The sequence below is a fragment of the Lichenostomus cassidix genome, chromosome 5 (genome assembly GCF_008360975.1).
Source record: "Lichenostomus cassidix isolate B80296 chromosome 5, HeHo_3.0, whole genome shotgun sequence".
In the NCBI taxonomy this organism is placed as follows: Eukaryota; Metazoa; Chordata; class Aves; order Passeriformes; family Meliphagidae; genus Lichenostomus; species Lichenostomus cassidix.
The window spans coordinates 12,348,305-12,370,009 of record NC_139486.1 but is presented as its reverse complement, the minus strand read 5'-3'; the positions used below and the strand labels follow the sequence as shown (position 1 = coordinate 12,370,009).

Below are 21,705 nucleotides of genomic sequence, written 5' to 3'. Positions count from 1 at the left end.
ATTTAAAAGAAAAAAAAAAGATGGCATTTGGCTCCTCTGAGGTTTGAAAATAATATTGAAATGTTCAAGATGTACTTTTATTGTCTCTGGGAAGAGTCACAGGAGGGGAAGAGGGAGGGAAAAACATTCCAGAAAGTGACAAACTGGCATCATTATGTTGCCATAGCTTTTAACAAGAAGAAACTATCTGATAGTAATGCACAATTAAGAATGTTTCTGGGTTTTGAGTGTAGCAGCCTTCTGCATCTATGTCATTTTTGTTGCCTGCCATAACTTTAGTGCTGAAATCCATCTAGAAAAGGCCTCTATCGTCAGCGACATTGTCAGTGCTACGTATTTGATCCAATTTCAAAAGAAAGTGCTAATTTTAAAGATTGTTATCCGCTGTACAATTTTGTTTTCCCTAATCTTCAAGGTTATTTAAGAGGAAAGAAAAATAGGAGGAAAAATAGAAAGAAAAATAGGAAGAAAAAAGAAAGAGAGAAAGAAAGAAAGAAAGAAAGAAAGAAAGAAAGAAAGAAAGAAAGAAAGAAAGAAGAAAAAGAAAGAAAGAAAGAAAGAAAGAAAGAAAGAAAGAAAGAAAGAAAGAGAAAGAGAGAGAGAAAGAGAGAAAGAGAGAAAGAAAGAGAGAAAGAGAGAGAGAAAAGGGGAAGAAAAAAGAAAGATTTCAGTTCAAATGCTGGCTTCTTCACAAGAAATTACACACATTTAGCTTAAATTTCAACAAAGCAGCGGCCCAAAAATTATAATTTTAAAAGATATGTTTCTCTCCTACAATGCAAGTAATCTCAGGCTACGACTGGGTAAAATTAAAAAGGGATACCCAACAAAATTTTAAAAGAAATTTAAACAGAAAGAATAAAAAAAAAGTACCTGCACATGCCAAAAAATTACAAAAACCCAATAAATACAGAAATTATTGCACAGTTAAAAGGCTCCACAATTTTTACTGCCTTAATCAACCCTCGGGTTTAATAGAACTTTGTAGACACAGGTTATATTTAAGTGCCAAAGTCTGGCACCTACCATAGTTATGCTAAGTTATGTTTACGGAGGCAAGTTAGGTCATCTTTTCTCAGTTGGCAATAGTTAAACTGTACAAATAAAATGTTACCTAGACCCCTGAAATTTAACCTAGCGGAGGTGGGGGCGGGGAGGAAGGGGTGGGGGGGGGGCCTTAGCTTCTTTCTGCCTGCTCAATTTTGACGTCATTTGTCAGCAAATGTTCTCCATGCCACTTTTTCATGTGTTTCTCCAGGGTGCTGTAAACACTGAAGGGCATCTGGCAAATGTCGCAGCGGTAGACCTCCTTCCCTATCTGGCCATGCGTTTTCATATGGCGCGTCAGCTTACTGCTCTGGGCACATGCATAGTTGCAGAGCTCGCATTTGTAAGGCCGCTCTCCAGTGTGGCTCCGACGGTGTACCGTCAAATTGCTGCAGTTCTTAAAGACCTTGCCACAGTACTCACATGTATCGCTCCTGCGTCCTTCCTTGGAACTGGGTCGCCCGGGGCCGGGTCCGCTGATGTGGGGGGTGCTGCCTCCGCTGGCCGTGCCGCTGCGCCCTGAGAGCCCCCCGTCCAGCATGTCCCCCGGCGGAGTGGAGAAACGCAGGCTCCCGTTCTCCGATGAGTGCTCGGAAGAGGTCGCGAAGGGGGATTGTCGGGAGTCTGTGAATCCGAGGAACGGATCCTTCATGAAGTGCCGCGATGCTGCGTACCCTACCAGCCACTGGGAGTAAACGTTTTCAGAAGGTATTATCGTTGCTGGTGGCAAGTCCAAATCTTTCTCTACCTTTATTCTTTTAGAGGAATTGTTTAAACTGGGGCTCGTGATAGGTGTTGGCTTGCGGGGGAACAAGTTTGGGAAGGGTTCACCCGGGCCAAAGTTTCTTCCATTGACCGTACCTTCCTCGGTGCGGTCCAGCTCTCCTACCACTGAGTCTTCATCGCCCGGATCTCTCTGACAGAGGTCTCGAGGACACAAGTCTCGCTGGTCAGAGGACCTTTTCATGAAGCTACTCCTCTTCTGTTTTTCAGCTAACATGTCGTTATATTGCTGAATGGCACCTAGACTTACATTCTCGATGACTTTTCCCAGGACGAGGGATTTCTCGTCCGGTAGCGACTTGGAGCCGTTTTCTCGGTTACGACTCAGCTCTGAGTCCATACTGAAGCTCGATTCTGGCCGGCTCTCATTTTCAAGTTCCTCTTCCTCCTCCTCCTCCTCTTCCTCTTCTTCATTGTCATGGCCCAGGGAAGGATCGCTCTCATTCCTGAAATCTGCCTCACTGGATTTCAGTCCCTCTCCAGTGAGCTCGCTTGTGCCTGGCTCAGGGGAGCTAGTGGTGGACAGTCCATCATCTGACCTGCCCGTCATGGAGCCAGCTTTATGCATATGCGTTTTCATGTGGCGTTTTAGCTTGCTGGCCTGGGAGCAAGCATGGTCACAGAGCTGACACTTGTAGGGCTTTTCTCCTGTGTGACTGCGCCGGTGCACGATAAGGTTACTCTGGAACTTGAATGTTTTCCCACAAAATTCACAGGACTTGCTCTTGGCCTGAGGCTGGGGAGGCGTAGTGCTGCTGGGGGGCATGGGGGGCAGTGGCGGGGTGCTCAAAAAAGGTGATTTAGGACTCGGCTGGAAAGGATTCAACAGACGATGCATAGGGTTGGTGCGACTGGGTGAGACTGGCGGAGGGGTGGAACTGTTTCCTGCCAGCTCTCGAAGCCTTCTGGAGAAATCCATCGCTGGGGACTCAATTGCCATGGGGTTTAAACGCATAACTCTGTCAAAGGCACTGGGATGCTGGGCAACTAACCCCATTTCTTCGGCACTAAGGCGATGTGGATCCAGATGATGACGAGGCGGTGGGCTGAACAGCGGAGGCGTGTTTGGGAGCCGACCCTCACCAAAGCCAGGGTGTTCACGCAAGATGGGTCCTGTCATGCGCAAAAGGTTGAAAGGGTTGTTGTCTCCAAGAAAATTCATCAGCGGGGACTGTGCAACAGTCTCCGGTCCCAGAGGAGGAGGGATGGTGATGCGTGGAGTAAGGGAACTGTTTGAAGGGCTTGTTTCCAGGTAGATGCGGAATCCATGTGTGTTCTGGGCATGCTGAAGCAAGAACCAAGCGCTATTAAAAGGCTGCTTGCATGTTGTGCAAATATAGCTTGAAGGCTCATCTTTACCTATAAAAGAAAAAACAGAAAGAACACTTAAAAAATAATACAGCGGAGAACATTTAAATACTGTTGGCATTCACTTTATTTTGTTAACACATTTCCTCCTTGGCATTTCTGAAAGAAAGATTTAATTGCAACGTATTGACTGATATAAATTGTTGAACAGCACATTTACTCATCACACTTATTCACTTAACATGTATGACAAATATCACACATACGCATTTGTGCTATATACGTTTACATCCTCTAATTTGCAAATAAAACCTTTCTTTATGACGTGTAAGGATCCAAATCCTTTCATGTGTTTATTCCACAAAAAGGAATTTGTTTCAAGGGATTTATGACTACAGACAAAACCCAAGAAAAATGCAGTGTGGTAGGTTTTACAAGGCACCTGCAAGGACCTTCAGTATCATTTTCACTCTTTCATTTTATATACTTCGTGCAGCAGTCCCCTGAGATGTTGCTGAATTTAATTTATACATGCTTAAGTCATGCCAGCACTTCCATTTTTAAAATACTATGTAGGTATTTAGCCACAAAAGTCCTATTCAAGTCAACAGGAGCTTGGAAAACATACTCTTGCATAAACCACTTTGACGTTCTTTTTGCCAAAACACCAAGAAGCCACTCAAATGAAACATCCGGTAATCAAAGCCGACAGCACGGTTGCAATTAACAGTAACAAATGTCGGGCCGTGCTTGAACTGGGTCCCAAGAATTTCTGAGCCTGAGCCTGCCCTCCAATGCAGAAATGCTCACCAGAGCCAAAAACATTGTTCTGTTTGCTTTTCTAGCCTCTTTGAACGACTGCATAAAGGTGGAAAGCATTCCTTTAACCTTGATTCAGCTTTACATAAAGGACAGGTGTGGACAAGTCTGCATCACAGTCATAATTTTGCTAGCTAGAAAATTCCGGTCCTGGGCACAATATAAACTGTGTGCTATCTGCAAAAAGCACTTCCCTCCTTGCCCCCCCTGTTCCTTTCTGAATGCTTCTGCAAGACTCTGATAAATTCATAAATATGTGTCAACTTGAAAATCATGATCCGGGATTTGTTTTGTTGTTTGTTTTTAAATGAGGGGGAGGTTTCCTGAAAAAAACCAGCCCATTTTGGAAAATCTAAAATTAATTTCTTGCTTGCTTGTTTGTTTATGATAGCACATGTTTTGTCTACCGATGGCCCCACTGAACCTAAAGGCACTAAGCTTCCTGAAAGTTTAATACCTGAACCAAGCTTCCTGCCTGACCCATGAGGGAGCAAGGACCCAAGCACTGCCTGATTCAGCCTCTCCACAGGAGCTCAGATCCAAAGCTGAACTAAGAAACCCTTTCTAAACAGGGGGGCTGCCATTCCCAAAAGCCTGTTGCATGAGCTTGAAAATTAAAGAGTTTATAAGGTGAACAGGACCATATTATCGAAACTACCTTTTAAAGAGGAATGACTCATAGCAGAGGAAAAAAATTAAACTCAGGCACATCAGGAGAAGCTGATTGAATTCCCCTCTTCTGGCTGTTGCAGGAACAGCTGCTGCTAACAAAACCTACAAAACCTTAGACAAGGAGGCTAGAAGATTATCTGCCTACCTATCAGCCTGTCAGTTTATCTAATCTTATCACCCAATATACATCCATAAGAGCACAAAGGAAAAAGCATGTATCAGATTGAGACTTATTTACAAAGGTAGGTGATAAATGTGGTGCAACTCCTCAGGCACCTATTGATTTAGTAGGGCTATTGCTGTGGATATCAGCCTCAAACCCTGCTTTCAGAGTAGCCATCTCTTCACAGCCAATAAAAAATGTGCACAATAACATTTCTGCCTGGCTGACATGGCCCCTGTGCTCTGGCCCCACATTCTGTGTGTGTATGGGACAGACACAGTTGCTTTGATTATTCCCTAACAATACCTATTGGAAAAAAAACCCAAGTTTGGGAACTGCACTTGGCTTGGAAAAAAGTGCCCATAACTGCTATTGACATTAATGAAAGCCACATACAAACATGGAAAGGAACTGATACATTATCCCTTAAAAATGTACTTAGCACTGAGGCAGTTAGGAAGTTTTATGTCAGCTTTGCAGCCAAAGCAACAGTAAATGCTCCCATTATTACTTCAAATATTTAAATTTCTGTTTCTTACAGAAATATGATGAAAATGTCTAGACCTTTAACTTTTCTTGCACAGCAACATGTGTAGTATAAAAAGTGACAGAAATCACTGAAGCAGACTAAAGTATATAACATACTCTGTCAAAAGCTTTTTTAAACAATATGTTTTACCTCAGCTCACCCTAGAATAGATTTTAATAAAGCCCCTTACGAAGTGTGATCTAATAGCAAATGAAGTGCAGCATCTTACAAGGTCATATATCTTCAAATTAAAGAGTGCTCTGCACCCTTCACCTTCACTTTATCCACTCTAATTAATCAATTTATTACCCACAGCTGTTCAATTCTTTCATTTTTAAAGTCACAGCATGCACTCTTTTTTGTTGATGGTTTTTTTTCTTTAAAAAATAAAATGTGTGAGTGTCTGTGTGTGCGCATGCATTCTCTTTGCTTAGCTCAAGAACTGACAAGAGGAAGAAAGCAGCTGTGTACTAGACAACAACAACAGCAACATGTTTACTTCAGAAAAAGCACATACGTAAGAAGAGAAATTCCTGAGCAGGCTGAGGATCAAGGCCAACCTAAAACTGAAATGGCTGATTAAAAAAATTACCCTCAAAATGGCAGCTGGCTGGATGCTTGCTACTACATGTTACATGGAACTAAGATGTTTTGGTTTTTGTTCTCCAAAACTTCACCTCCATAAAATTCAAGAGAGGAAAGTAAATCCCCTCCTTTTTAGTTTTCTATCAAAAAGATTAAATTAGTGCTATTGGTGATCTAAGATTTATAAGCCAGCAGTCATAAGTCTTCTCACCCTTTTGGTTTTGTTTAGCTTCTATGCTCCTTAACACCCCTCTTCAGGAGACCTCAACATGACAGCAAAATTCACTGCAGGCTACCTGGCTACCAATCTCTGACTGATTCATGAATGCATGCCTATATATGTGTATATATTTATTTATTTATTTTCACAACCCTCAAAGAATCTCCCCAGACTCCCCGTTTTAGAAAAAAATAGAAAATTTTTAAAAAGTCAATTACCATATTATCATTTCATGGATATCTTGCCTAAAATTTGCCCTGAGCAGTGTAGATGCTCACTTTTAAGAACAGAACAATGTCAAAAAGTCTTTGAAGATCCACTCTGAACATTTTTATATTCAAAAACTTGCTAAATATTTTAACCATGCCCAGAAACAGCCATGTATTGCTCAAGAATGATCCTTATATTTAATAATGCACCTACACTATAAAAGTCTTTGTTATAAGGCTACTTTTGATATATGGCTATCTTAATCCCTTGCCACCTGCACTGAAGTCTGTCTAAATACCCACTTTATGACAACTAGCTATATAGTCTTTGCCATATGCAGTCTTTATCACTTTAGCATGTGCTTGACTTTGAGCATGTGAGTAATCAACATCAGTGAAACTTAAGCATAGGCTGAAGTGCTCTGTTGGATAGTGATGAAATTATTCATGTGCTTAGACTCAAACACAAGCCAAGACTTCATTAATACTGTTCGATGGATTGCACATGGTTTCAATCCCACAGTCTGTAACAAAGCTTGAATTTCAGGGCCCAGAGCTGAAGTATAATTCTTTATCTTTACAGCAGCTGGTAGATATGGTGTATGTACAGAGATGAGACATCCAGGTCACAACTCCTGAGCAATCAATTGTAGCTTCAAGGCTGCAGTAAAGCCAAACAAATACTGCCACGTTCAGACATGACAGAGGTTTGTAGGGCTGAATCCTACCAAGACACAGGTGTATAGGTTCAGAAATACCATTTGAAGGCTAGGATGGATTGTGAAATTAAAGAAAGAGAGTACTGGGATAATCCTTAAAGTTTGCCCTCATCCAATTCCTGACCCAAAGGATCACAGGGTCACAGAATGGTTTGGGTCAGAAGAGACCTTAAAGTTCATCCAGTTCCAGCCCTCCTGTCATGGGCAGGGACACCTTGCACTAGACCAGGTTGCTCAGACCTCCATCCAGCCTAGCCTCAAATACTCCCAGGGATGGGACATCTGCAACAACTTTGGGTAACCAGTTCCAGTGCCTCACAAATCTCATAGTCAATAATTTTTTCCTAATGTCTCACCTAAACCTACTCTTTTAGTTTGAGCCCATTCCCCTTTGTCCTGTAACTACATGTCCATATCTGTGAATCTATTAATATCTATGCCAACTTCTCCAATACCCCACTTCAAAGGCCACCAAATGGAGAGTCTACAACCTTTTCAAAGTCTACCACATTCCTTCTCTCCTTTACCATCAGGAATATTCCCCAAGTGCCTAATCTAAATCTTTTTTCCTGCAATTTAAGATCTCAATACATTGTTCTACCCAGATGTACATGCAAAACACAGGAAAAGGTTCATCTGCACCCCACAGTTATCATCCAACGCAGGGATTTGCAGCTGAACCCCTTTGTGCCTTTTAGCACCCTCTTCTCCTAATTTGATTTGGACATGTTGATGAAGAATTCACTTTGTATTGGAGTAGTCCATGGCCACAGTTGACTATTTTCAGTATGAAAAAAAGCTGTCATCTTACCATTTTGAATTGCTGAGTTCAACTCCCAACCATTAGATCTTGTTATATTTTTATCTGGGAGATTAAAAATCTCTCTAGTATCTTCTCCCAAAGCAGGTAATTATAAACTATGAACTTATTGAACACTCTTGCCTTTTCTGCATATTATGACAAAAGATGGTCTTTTCCAGAAATATTAAAATGCGTTCCCTCCATTAGTGCATGACAGATTATGTTCCATTCAAAATGTCAAAGCAATAATGAGCCTTTTTCTCTTTCATGAACAGCCCTAAACAAAGCTGAATTCAGATCCTGCCTCCCAAATTCTGCCCTCACAGGGGACAGTGAGAAAACACAGGTCAGAACAAGACTAGACTGGGTCTGTAGACATCCACCCCACTGCACCAGCCAGCCTGAATCCCTGACTTATCTGTCCCCTGCAGTCTGACTTGTATCATTTAGTGATACGCAGATCTTCCTTGCCCAGTTGGTACATAACTTTCTATATACCTGGAATGCTGAGCGCCTTTACCCTGGAGATAAAAATTTCCCTCAAAATATCCTCAGTCATTCTGGATACCATCAAACAATAATCAGTGTGAGATAAGAACTGTTGAGAATTCATTATTTTCTGCTGAGCTACAGTGACATCCAGTGCCTTATGAATCCTCCCCTCAGCATGCCTGAATAATTCCATTAGCTGTAACAGGGAATGAACTTCCCCTCATTTTAATCACCCACCCATAACCCCTGCCAGGACTGCAGTGAGGACCTGCAGCCAGGTCTGCATAACCACTGCCATTCCTTACCTCTAGCAGTACTTTCCAGATAATGTTCCTGGTTCCCTTTTACAAAGTTACAACAGCAGCAATAAAAACGTAAAGGAATTTTAATGCTGGTTTACTGCACCTTTAGAAGTTCAGGAAAAGTAGAAACTTGCAAGCTTTAAAGAAAGGACACCTTTTATTGTAGCACTCAGGAACAGACACGTATCAGGTTCCTACAATCTTTCCACCAATATTACTCTCTTCTCCACCACTTGATTTTTAATGAACATTTAAATAATTACTCCTTGTTATTATGATGGTTACTCTAATAATACCAATAAAGGCAGTGTGGATGCGCCATAAAAAACACACCTTTAATTGAATTATTATTAAATTAAAATGCCATAATTGAGAACATGAGTTTAACAAGTCTCCTTATAAGACCAGCTGACATTAAAGAGAAGGGCATTAAATACTGGAAAGATTTAGTGTTTCATAGTGAGAAAAATATATCGTTATAAGTTGTTTCACAGATCACCCAGACAAGGGCCAAATGCTGTTCAGGTGTCTGCAGTGTGGATCTACTATGTGACCTATATCGGTTCATATTTGATACTTGATTTTGTCTGCAAAAATATCTGTAATACAGGTATTTATGCTGAAGAGGATTTATAAGCCATACTGTAAATTTTCCAAGTTAGCAAGAACATTTACTGACCTATGTTTATAATAGAATAACCATTATCTGAGCACACACTGTTGAGAGTTTTACCCTCCCTTCCTGCATTCACTGAGCTCTTTGGAAGTGCAGCTACCTCCATTTCAGAAGGACTGACAGTCTCAACAAAAAAGATAGAAATGCAAAGTAGGGTCCAAGTTTGGGTGTGAATCACCACTGCCAGTCCAATGCCAGTCACTAGCTTTAAACAACACAGGTCCCATATCTCTTTACACCTCTCTTCATATTAATTCTGTTTTGATGGCAGCAAGAGCTGAAGATGAAAAACAAGCACGACTCCTCTATCCATCCCCTGAGCTAACACAGTGCTTCCATCCCTATACTGCCTCATCTAAAGAAAGGGCTCAAGAGAGTCTTGCAGCACATCCTTCTGAGGGTTATGGGGACTATCACCAACAGTTCATAAAGTTAGCATCAACTGGCAGCTAAAGTTGGGATTTTATGACTTAACAAGTTGCCTGCAGTCTCACAACCTACGCACCTCCAATTCTACACTCAGATAAACAGCCCTTGTCTCCTGTAAAGCTCAGCCAACCTGAAGTGCATCTCAGTCAAGAAGAGCATCTCAGTCAAGAAGAGTCCAAGCACGAGGGGCCACAGAGCCTGTCATCATCTGGGAATGAGGAATCGCAGGATGAGGTCAGTAAAGGAAAGAATGTGACAGGGAAACAAAAATGCAAAGTTTTTAAGAGATGGATGGAAAAACAGGGGTGTCTGAAGAAAGAAGTAATCAAGAGGTGTCACTTCTCAGTAACAGAAGCCTATTTCCTCCCATACAAGGCCCTGTTCTCTTTTCCTACCTTGCCTCTTGATAGCCTATCTCCTCCAGTGCCATCTTCAAACAGAAGAAAAATCACGACTTCATGCAATATTCTTCTCCCACACACTGCCTGTATGTTTTACAGCTTTTCCCATCCTCTTTCTACCTTGACTAGAGAGACTGCAAGTTCTCAACAGAGATTATGCAAGAAGATTTATGCCAAGAGAACCTACACACCCCACAAGACCCTCTCATTCCCAGCACTGATTTTGATTAATGTTGTGAATATTCTTGAGAGCATTTTCTACCTGTTGGAAAATATCTACAGTGGTACTGGTTGACACAAATATTAAAATATATTAATATTACACTACTATTAGCAATGTACTATTAATTCTTCCTGTGCTAAAGGCAACTGTCAAACTCCAGTGTTGGTGGATTAAGTGCTGCCCCACTTTTGGGAAATTATTTTATTTTCTGAAGCCATTTCAGCAGTGTTTTTTTCTATTAGGCAGAACTGCAAATAATCTGTTTATCGCTCTTGTAATAATAAATATCTATTTTGCCAAATTGACTATTTTATTAAACGAGTGGAAAACCAAACGGATTAATTACCAATCACAGAGCTGAGAAGTCAGACGGTCATGCTGTCTATCTACAGCCAATCCTTTTGGAATTTCAAGAACAAAGAGCATGAATCCTTGAAAGTCTTAGAGATATCAAGCTGATACACCTCACCAAACTCTGATTTGAATTACCCTGCTATGAATTCAAAGTAGCTGCCATGATCACCAGTGCAGTCTTCAAATTTTTCCAATTAAACTACACCAGGTTGTCACTAACAAGGATCTGAACTAGACTTACATGAATATACCAAGTTGCAATCCATTTTGGTTTTTTTTCTTCATTGAACTTTCCCCAGAAGCATATTATATGTCCTGTCTGGCATTTATACTCACAAAAAAGGAGGAGGCTGCAGGCAGACTACAGCCATGCATAACACAAACAGATGCTTCCTGCTTCTTAATGGACATGGGCGACCTTTGGCTGAAGATGCAGCTTGTGTTCAATGGTCCCATTTTCTGTGAGACTTAATCATACCTCAGGTCTGTACTGCCAGATTCACATAAATGAGCCAAATGCACAGCTCAGTTTAATTTCTAGTGCTTTACAAAATGGCAATATTATATTTTTAGGTATAAAATGTCAATAGGCATTTTGGGCAACTTCCTTCTGGATGTCCAATTTCTCATTCCTTAAAAGAGCTTCTGCCTTACTGGAAGTTAATGTTCAGCCTACAGAAGTATAAGAAATGCTTTTACTTGGTGCAGAAAAGGAAAGAAAAAGGCATAGCAAAAGTTGGAACACATGACACAGGGATTTTTACCCAGAAGCACTATTTAAATAGAAGATAAAAAACATGTTTGTCATCTCTGAACACCTTCTCTTAATTGGTGTTAAATCTAAAATGCAAAGGCAATTTATAAAGCAGAGGAAGGGAGAAGTGTGAAAAGTAAGGAGCAAACAGGAAAATCAATATTAAAAGATCAATAGTGAATGAGTTAACTTTTAAATTAGCCCTTTGTGATACAACAGTTTCAACTAACTCCACCTTTAGCATCTAAACAGCTTTGTGTCTTTTAGATAGTTTCTTTGAACCTAAGACATCAACTAGCAGACTGAACGGATGTTTTACAAACCTGCTGCATAAAATAGTGAAAACTATCAGCTAAAATGGGGAATGCAATACAGAGGGGCACTGTTCCCACTCATGAGATTAAAGGACCATAGGACTAACCGTGGTTGGTGGTTTAATATATAGGATCCCATTTGCAGCACTCACGAAAACCCTTGTACTGCTCAAGGACACTTTTAGGCCTTTTCTTTGCATAAGGTATTCAAATGCATTTGAAATAATGTCAGTCTTTTCTACAACATATGAAATATGCCAGCAGCTTCCCTTTAAATCGGTTTCCTGTAAGCAGTTTTGTTTGAAAACTGGCAAGTGCTGGGATTTTTTTTCCCACAGACTTTTCTAAGGTGCCATTTTCTCATTTTACAGTCTCAGTAATCTGAATAGGAACTAAACGGAGGGTACATGAAGGAAACTGTCCATGTCATATAATGGAAAAACAAAGAGCAAATTAGGAAACAATAAAGAAAGCCAAAGGGTGAAAAAATTTTCCTGGTTTTTTTCCCCAGGAGTACTTCAGTCTGTTTTACTACAACTATTTCTTAAGGGTATTAGGTGCCTATTCATAGTTAGTAAATGAAATAGCATTTTTGTTTTAATTCATTGCTCCTTTAACAAATGCTAACTCCCATCTCTGCTTCTTTAAATCCACAAAATCTCCACATTCAAGCCTAAGAAGTATTGTAAAGGCTGTAAGTCTTGTTTTAATGGAATGTACATTTAGCTATGAGGAGATAATTGACGTTATGGAGGGCCTAGATGCTGAATTATATAGGTTATCTAATACAAAGGGGACTCATTACCGAAGCACTACAAACAAGTAGTAATATATGTATATTGTTCTGAGTGGCGTTATAGCAAAAGTGTTCAGGTCTGCAGGGATTTATAAAACACAAGAAAACAGCAGACATGCACTTGTAAATTTGTCTCATTTGTCTCTGAAGTTAAAGGTTATTCCCTTGATCTGAATTTGTAATAAAAACATGCTAGACTAAGGTTTGTAGAGAATGTTTGAATATGTAAATTGTGTATAATGATAGGCAATTATAGGGTAAAAACTGGACCTTATGAATGTTACAGAATTGCATGGAGCATCAAAGTATTTTCCTTCAGATGAAATATTTATCTTTTATGCATGTTATAAGCACTTTTTCAAAGGTATTCAGCAACCTATTTGAGTGGAGAGTTGACAAAAATCAAACCATTACAACCAACTAAGACTGTGGGCTTATGCACAGGAGAAGCCACAGCTTTTTACAGAATATACATAATAAATCTCTTGAACTAATGGTTCCGGAGATGGATCCTCAAGGACAAGTTCCACTGATTTTCACTCCCTTAGATGAAAGCTGGTCAGATGTTCCTGGATTTTTTTAAAGACGATATGGGGGTGGAAGTGTAGGGAGGGAGACCGGGGAGAATAACTAGGTAAGAATGTGAATTTTCTTGGACTGATTCAATGAAGCCCCATTTTCCCTCCAGTTCATTGGCTGCTGTTTTCAGGGAATAATATAAAAAAAATTTAAAAGAAAAAAAAAGGATGCTCTATCGAGATAGAAAGCAGTAAAGCTGGGAGAAGATACTACAGTTTATGCTACTGAAGATAAGGTTTTCTCCTTCTCTGAGCACGACAGTCTGTTCAGGTTAACCAACTGCAGTGTTAGAATAACTCCAGCCGACTTGTCACAGAGTACAAAAGTCATCAGCAACTGAATGTTCTTTTCTGCACCGCAATTAAGACGAATCAATACGACGTGCCACAAATGGTATTTTACTCTCAATAAGAACTCGGGCTGAGTTTATTCAGAATATTTTAGCGCTTCCCCAGGGGATTTTGGTCCGACGCAGATGGCAAATAAAGTACTCAGCCTAGGGCTAGAGCACATTATGCTAATTCTAATGTCAGATGTACTTTAATATACAGCTCTATTTAATCACCCCATTATTTCACATTTCCATATGAAAAACCTGCGGCACTTCTGCAGAGCTTTCACTCTGCGACAATGCCAGCTTCCTTCAACTAGCTCACTGCGAAAGAGAAAAGAAGACTGGTCATTCTCGCCAGTCAAAATGTTACAGTTTCAAAGTTTCAGTATTCCTGAATTTAAAGTGGGTCTTCCAGTGCAATTAGCAAATCGCTCGGCTAGAATGCTGATATGTACAAAATGCTAAGGAGGTGTTATTGAAAAAAAAACCCCAGCCCTCTCTCTCCAGCTCATCTGCTCGCGCATGCAGACATAGGCAGGCATGTATCTCAAATCCGTTTGCAGAATAGTAATAATAAAAATAATGAAAATATTTTCATAGTGCAATTGAACCAATATTCTCAACACTTGTCACTAAAACGTTGCTATTCCCGGCTGTGTGGCTTCCGTTACTTAGAAGAACAGACATGGCTGGCACAGCTGCCAACCTACAGATGTCTCCAAATAAAACCTTCCTTGTGTATCAATGATTTTTGCCTGCAACAAACTACACCTCTAATTATGTTTAGAAGCCACACACCTTCAGTGTGGGCCACTACCCAAATTATCTGCAAATTTACCTTGATGCCCCATCTCTTGACCACAGAATTTGAACCTTGAAAGGAAAATGATTTAAAACTGGATTTACATTGAAAGGAATGAAGGAAAAGACTTTGCTTTGGAGCAGTTTTTCGAGCCATGTAGGCTCTTGATGTGCACACAAGGAAAGCAGAAGCAGTTCTTGGAGCACCTCTTCAGCATCCAAGCTTTCCCTTCTGAGCAATTCTTTGAAGGATCCTTAATTCAGCATGTATGTACAACCACCAGTGAAATGAGTTGCATGGTCTCAACAAAATCTTCCCTCTGTTTGGCATAACCGGGGCTGCATGACAACCAGTACTGCTCATCAGGGAGAGCCAGGTCAGGCCTAGATTATACAGAGCTGTTATTAGAGGAATGTATGAAGCTTAAGTCATTTTTTTTTAATCATTTCATTAAACCTAAAACATATTTCACTGAAAAAAAAATGTATTTAGAAAAATACATCCTTTTTCCTCCTCCAACCACCCAATCTGCATCCTTTAAAAATTGTTCAACAATGCATGCAGCAGCCAGCACCTGGGGCCAGATCTCACCTGGTTTCACTACTATGCATCAACATTTAAAGATACAGAACTGCACTCTGTGCCTTGACACAACATATGCCACGACTTCCCTGTCCTAATTTGAACACAGAGGATGATATCCTTCATAGTCAAGGCAGAAATTATTCCATTTCAAGCTTTCCTGTATTTTTATATACATGCATACATATAAATGTGTGTGTGCATGTATGCATATGCGTGTGTTTATTATGTATGAGTATATGATTTGGTCTCTGTTAGACTGGCTGTGAGTACAGCATTATGCACAAAGGAAAAAGGGGGCTCAGTACAGGGCAGAGGTCCATTCTTCCTTAGCTACTTAAACTAGACCTTCAAACACATGATCTTACCATGGGAGAAGTATATACAACTGTTTCACCCCACTGGAAGTTTTGTCTGAATGTTAAACACAGCCCAAGTTAACTTAGTAAATTAGGGCAACTTTAAGATTTGTTTAAAGTGAGGTCTCTCACTCTGAGAATGAGTAGTTAATATATTAAAGAAAAAAAAAAAGATTAAATGAATGTTTAATATCCCAATGCAAAGCCCAGTAAAGTCAATATGAATCTTTCCACTGGCTTCAATGGGCTCTGGAAGCGGGTCTTCTTCCACTTTGGGATTTGTTAGTCTCAAGACACTCTCTTCAATGTAGGGATAAATCTGGTTGTGGTGGTGTAGTTAAAAGAAGATAACTGATTTCACAGCAGCTACAAGCCTAAAGAACCCAGCTGTAAATATTTTAGAGAAATAAATGGAGACACAGATAGTAAAGTATCTTTTGTGTCTTTAGTTAAAAGGAAAAACAGCTGAAATATAAGAAATACATAAACTGAAATTAATCCTTGACAATTCTGTTGCTTTTTCTTCTGCTTATGTTAGTTTTTGGAAATAAAAAAAGGACAATATCAGTTCTCCGTAGGTCTATCCTACTTCTTTAGCTCACTTTAGATAAACTGGCTTCATTCTTAAATTCCATTATTAAAATTCTTTTGTTGAGATGAGCAAACAGTTTTTAATAACATTTTTATTCTTGACAATACACAAATTTGTGGAATCCCAATCAATTTCCACCATTACGGAAATTTTTGAATGCCAAAATATTTGCAGACACATTTACACTAAAGGGTTCCTACAGGACTCAGAAGTCCTACGAAGGAAAATTCAGTCTGAGTGAACAAAGAAGCAAAATGAACAGAAGCTTTAAATGCCTAAATGGAGAGGGGGGACAAGGGGGGACAAGGGAAGGAGGAAGGTATAAAATACTCAGATGAAAAATAAAACCTATTCGTTACAGAGGTAGGGATCTTGAGAGTTGCAGTAGATAAAGCAGTTAAATTGCAATCTATGACTATGAAGTTGCAAAAGATGAATCTCCAATCATACTTCCTGAAGTGCAAAGATAAAAATACCACTTTTGCTCCTTAAATAGGTGGTGTTTTATGTCACTATAACACTGCAGCAAAATAACGCTGATGTTGGCTAAAAAGAAGATCCTAAAAACTTCCTATTTCTATAGAATCCAGATTGATCACCTAAGAGAAGCATAATTAAACAATGCTAAGCATCCCAACCCCTTAGAGAATGTGCTGCTGAAAAATATTTTTAGAACAATCACTGTAGTAATTCTTCTTAGTTGTAGAAACACTCCAAATCAGAAAGTCAATTTTTCCTCTATTTGCAGAAGTGTGCTGGTTTTCACTGGAAAGGCGCCTGTGTTTTGTTTGGCTGCTGTTCATATACTGCCTTGGCAGGATTTCCTTGGATTGCTTACAGTGAACATTGCTCTTGCATACAGTAGCACTCCCATTTTAACCGTCCCAGCCACACGTTTTCTAATAACACACGGAGAGCTGCAAAATCCCTATAAGCACAGCTCTTTAAAGCAGCAACAGAAGGGGGTGGGGGCGGAGGACCGGAGAGGGGGAGGCTCTGCCCGTTCAAAATCCAGCGCTGCAAACAGAGGATAGTCCTTTTAAAAACAACCAATGTGAATTGTGTTTAAGGAGCAGCTTTCCAGGGAAAGAAAAAACATCTCCGAGAAGGGGGCCTGATTCAGCTGATTCACCGAATCTGATCTGAACAGGCTGGGCTATGAGCATCTCTGAATTGGGTCCTAAGCACTGTTTACATGCTTGCTTTTTTTTTTTTTTTTTTTTTTTAATAATTTTAATTTTTCCTGCCCTTCTGAGGGGTGTGCAGATAATTTAATAATTCATGTGATTACCTTGCATGTTTGAGACCCTGCACCTGAGTCTGTGTTCCTCGTGCGTCCCAATTTTTTTGCCTCATCATGGAGAGGCTGGGGTGCATGGAGAACACAGGGCTCCACTGTGAAAACCAAAGGGGCAGGAGAGATGAAAAAGGAGGACATCTATCTCGCTGAAATAGTAGCAGGAAACAAATGGAGCATTTCTACCTACGGCTGAGAAAGAGAGAAAGCCAATAACAAAACCGTTATTCAGCTCCGTGCCCTTTACAAATAGGACTGACTTGTTAGTGGACAGCTGCGGCTCAGCCCCCCTCCACACCATTCCAACTTGCTGCCTTTGCCACCCTGCTTTTGGAGATCAACAGCAATTTGCATCTCCATGCATCTCATTTCTCGTTAAGTAAGTTGATTAATTTGGGCGAGGGAAGTTGTCATTCAAAAAAAACCAGAAATTTCCACTTGCATAATTTCTGCCTTTCAAAATTGGCCGACCTCCTCCCCACCGATCCAGCCCCCACTTCACACCTCTCTTTCTCCTGGTCCCTTTCTCCCCCGTTCCCGCTCCCTCCCTCCCTCTTTCCCTCTTTCTCCCTGTTGTTTACAAAGGTTTCATTATGTTTTCAACTAATCAGAAAGGCCTACTAATACACAATTAACATGTGACTATAAAAAAATAGCTTCCAGAAGAAGGAAAAGTAATTAAGTAGAGAATGCTTTTCAGTAAGTGCTCGCTTTAACCCATCGTCAGAGAACAGAGTGTAGGTTAGTCCACAATGGATGGAACAGATGCCAAGGGCGAAATGTTAAAAGCAAATAAAAAAGGACATTATTTTCTTTGGGAATAATAACTATCAACGCCACAAAAACGTACATCACATTGCAGTTGTTTATATCTGACCTCCTCCTCTTTCCTCCACTTTTCTGAAGTGCTTTTTCTGCCTATTTCATTAAAATAAATACAAAAATAAAGATATCATTTATTGCATCTTTGCTTCCAAAGTGAGAGGAAACTAAGTGTCTTAGTTTCAGCTGGGATAGAGTTAATTTTTTTCCTAGTAGCTAGTACAGAGCTGTGTTTTGTATTTAGAATGAGAATAATGTGGATAAAACACTGATGCTTTTGGTTGTTGATTACCCAAAGTCAATGGCTTTCCTTCTTCTTGCGCTGCCCCGCCAGCGAGTGGACTGGGTATGCACAAGAAGCTGGGAGAGGAAACAGCCAGGACAGCTGACCCAGCTGACCAAAGGGATATCCATGCCATATGGCCTCATGCTCAATTATATAAATATGGGGAAAGCTAGCTGGGAGGCTGCTGCTCGTGAATAGTCTGGGCATCATTCTGTTCATGAGAAGCAGTGGTTTGTCATTTGCATCATTTGTTTTTCTTCAGTTTTACTTCTGTAGGCTTTTGTTATTTTCCTTTTCATTACAACCTTTCATTATTCTTTTCTTTAATTTCAATTATTAAACTGTTCTTACCCCAACCCACATGTTTTCTTGCATTTACCCTCCCAATTCCCTCTCCCATCCCACTGAAGGGGAGTGAGCAAGTGGTTCTGTGGTGCTTAGCTGCCAACTGGGATTAAACTGTGACACCAAGTAATCACCATCACCATCAAAATAGCACAACGCTGCAGTTTACTAAAAAGATTTTACTTCAAAATATTTTAGGCCCAAATGTACACATAAACTAAGCACCCAGAAAAATCAGTAGGAATTCTGCCCAAGTAATGACAAGGGGTGTTGAACCCTTCACAAGATGCACTGCGTTATTGCAACACATAGGAACTATAGGAAACAGTTTTAAAGGATGTAGTGTTTGCAACACTTCAGATATTAACTTTAGATCTGTCTGTTGACACTGTCTTCAGACTGAGAGCTGCCACAAAGGTTGGAAGCCTGAGGACACTAGCTTATATATATGTGTGTGTATATTGGGGAGGGGGCTTAAATGAAAGTGTTATCTAAATAGATCCAGCTTTTTTTCTATTTTTTGTCTTTTTTGCCCTTTTTTTTAATCCAGGGATTGTCAAAATATGTCCAAATTTTCCTCGTGTTCTTTATGCATTCAGCCAACCTCTACAGCAAAAATAGTTCCCTTTGGAAAAATATGTATTCCTCTATATGTCTGTCCTTGGAGTGGAGTATTTGGGATATTTTTTATCTCTGTCCACCTCCCTTATATGAGTTCTAAAGCAAACAGACATTTAGTTGTGTAATTTCAAAACCAAATTCTGCAAGGAGCTCAGTGTTTTCAGCAAGATATTAAACACCACTTTGGTCCCACTGAAGTCAAGTGGGAGTTGAGAGGTATTGGGAGGGACAGGTCTTCCAAAGTCACAAAGGACTACATGCAATAACTGCTCCTTTTCCTTATGTTCCTCCCCCCCACCCCATGAATTTATATTCCAAACTATGTATCGCATACAGAGTATTTTTTACTATCCAAAATCCCATTAGTTTCATTGGCACTTTAGGTAATAAGATTTGCATGGTAAAAATTCCATTTCTATTAGATTGGGTCCATAGGACTCACCAGCCTGATATGATTGTCAGAGGAAAGGGAGGATGTGTGGGTTTGTTACAATATGAGGATTTGTCCACACAGAATTTGGCACCAGTTTAATCAAAAGGACTCAGTTTAACCAGTGCAAAACCCCAGTGTAGCTTCTATTTCTGTCAGCTTAAGACTGGCTGTATCAGGAAATTTCTCACTGTACATATATATAGGTATGCTAAAACAGGTCAGCTGAACTGGAGTGGCAATCAATTTAAACAATTGATACCCTGAGGTATTCTGGATTATCTGTCTGGAGAACCCCTTTAGCTAAACTAGTGGAAGGAGGTGTTCAGGCCAGACCCAAATGATGCTTTACACAGAAGAAAGAAATTATGGCATCCTGGGCTGAAAGTCGAGTTCTCTCTGGACAGAGAGAAATCAGTGGGATCCCATCAGCCAGGCTCTGCTGCTCTTGCTCATATAAGAACCTAAACCCTCTGGGTCATGCCCACAGGCAGGACCTCATTTCAACCATGGCCACCAGCTGGAGCTTAGGGAAAAAGCTTGTGAATCAAGCTAAAAAAAATTCACAACTACACCCTAGCCAGACCTCCCAGCTCCTAGCAATCAATGACATAGAGTCTTTCAATGCCAGGACTTGATCCAGACCAGATTAGCATTTTTATTAACCACCCACCAAATCTTCCTGATTTTGCCTTGTCCTTTTCCAAACCTGTTTTTTATTTTTAGCCCCTAAGACACCCTACAGCAATGAGTTCCACACCTCTATTTTATGTGAACAAGAAACTACATCAGTTTTAGGTCTGCTGCCTGATTCGTGGGGTATTTAACAGGGACATTTGCACTGTCAAGTGCAACCTGAGTGGGTCAGAGCAGCAGGCCATCACAAGGTAATCCCTAGAGATATGGACAGGAAAACCACACTCTCTACTTTTATACAATTCTTATGCCACAGGAGACTGAATTGTAACTAACAGCAAATTGAAAACTTCAGGATCAGGCACAAGTCAGATATGGCAGCTCCTTTCCAGACCATCCTTCCCTTAGTTTGTTTGCTCTTGATTTCTGATGAACTAAAGAGTTTCTTTTTCTGTTCCTAGCCTTGTTGAGGCTTAAATGCCTCAAACAAAGGAGATATATTGACCAAATGCTAGGAAATGAGTTTTTAAGTACTTTTCTGAAACTTGGCAGTTTTCCACCTCTTAAGAACACTCTACAACCTGAAAATCAGTCATGGTCTGGATTTTTTTTCTAGTGCTCATTTCACACATAGTTCAGTCACCTATTATTCATTCTGAAAATGCACCTATGCATAGCATCAAACTGATACTGAATTCTCTTTTGTTTCACAGGCTTTGAAACCTCACTCCAAGCTTTCTGAAAATGGGCCCTGGAAGGGTTGTCACACTACTGAATCATCCCCAATGTTCCTTGACACCTGAATCATAATTCCTCTACCTGCTCCTTATTTAACTTGCTCATATATTTTTAGTTCTTTTCATCTTTCCTTTTGAAAAAAAATCCTGTCAACATTTTAATCACTTTTGTTGTGCTTCTCTGAATTACCTCCAATTTGACAACACCCTCCAATTAGCAAGGTGCACAAAATCATAGGCAGTCTTGGCTCTTTGTTCTGTAGAAAAATAGTTTTCCATTTAGTCTTGCTGTGGATGACATTCTGACTTCAAGAACACCCTGCGATGGTAAAGCTAAAGATTGAATTTGGCCCTTGTACATAACTGAGAAGAAAGAGTATTTTCACAGTTCAGTGTCAATGTCCCTGGATCAAGCAGTAATCAAGAGCATCTTGATTACCTCCTCTACCACTCCTGAGACCAGAACACAGAGCTGGGTGGCAGAGCCTTCAGTCTGGACTGGTTTGCCTTTATCACTCAGGCAGATGTTTAACTCTACACAGAAGATATTTTCCAACCAAAACATCATGGCTCGCCAGATTAACAAAACTTGCTGTTGAGGGATATGGGCTGCAAAGCAGGAAGAAGGGCCCTGGACACGCACAAAGCAGACAGCAATCAGGCTGACATAGCCAAAATTTGATTGG

The 21,705-nt window shown here is 40.3% G+C and overlaps 1 protein-coding gene across 5 annotated transcripts in view; it reads right to left on the bottom strand.

Moving 5' to 3' along the window:
* Positions 1–574: 574 nt before the first annotated feature.
* BCL11B (BCL11 transcription factor B) overlaps positions 575–21,705 on the bottom strand; it is a 92,170-nt gene continuing 71,039 nt past the window's right edge. For all 5 annotated transcript variants that reach the window (XM_085061420.1, XM_085061422.1, XM_085061418.1 and 2 more), the window contains one exon: positions 575–3,189. In XM_085061420.1, coding sequence (XP_084917546.1) covers positions 1,178–3,189 — 2,012 coding nt within the window. In that variant the 3' untranslated portion in view covers positions 575–1,177. The remainder of the gene's footprint in view (positions 3,190–21,705) is intronic.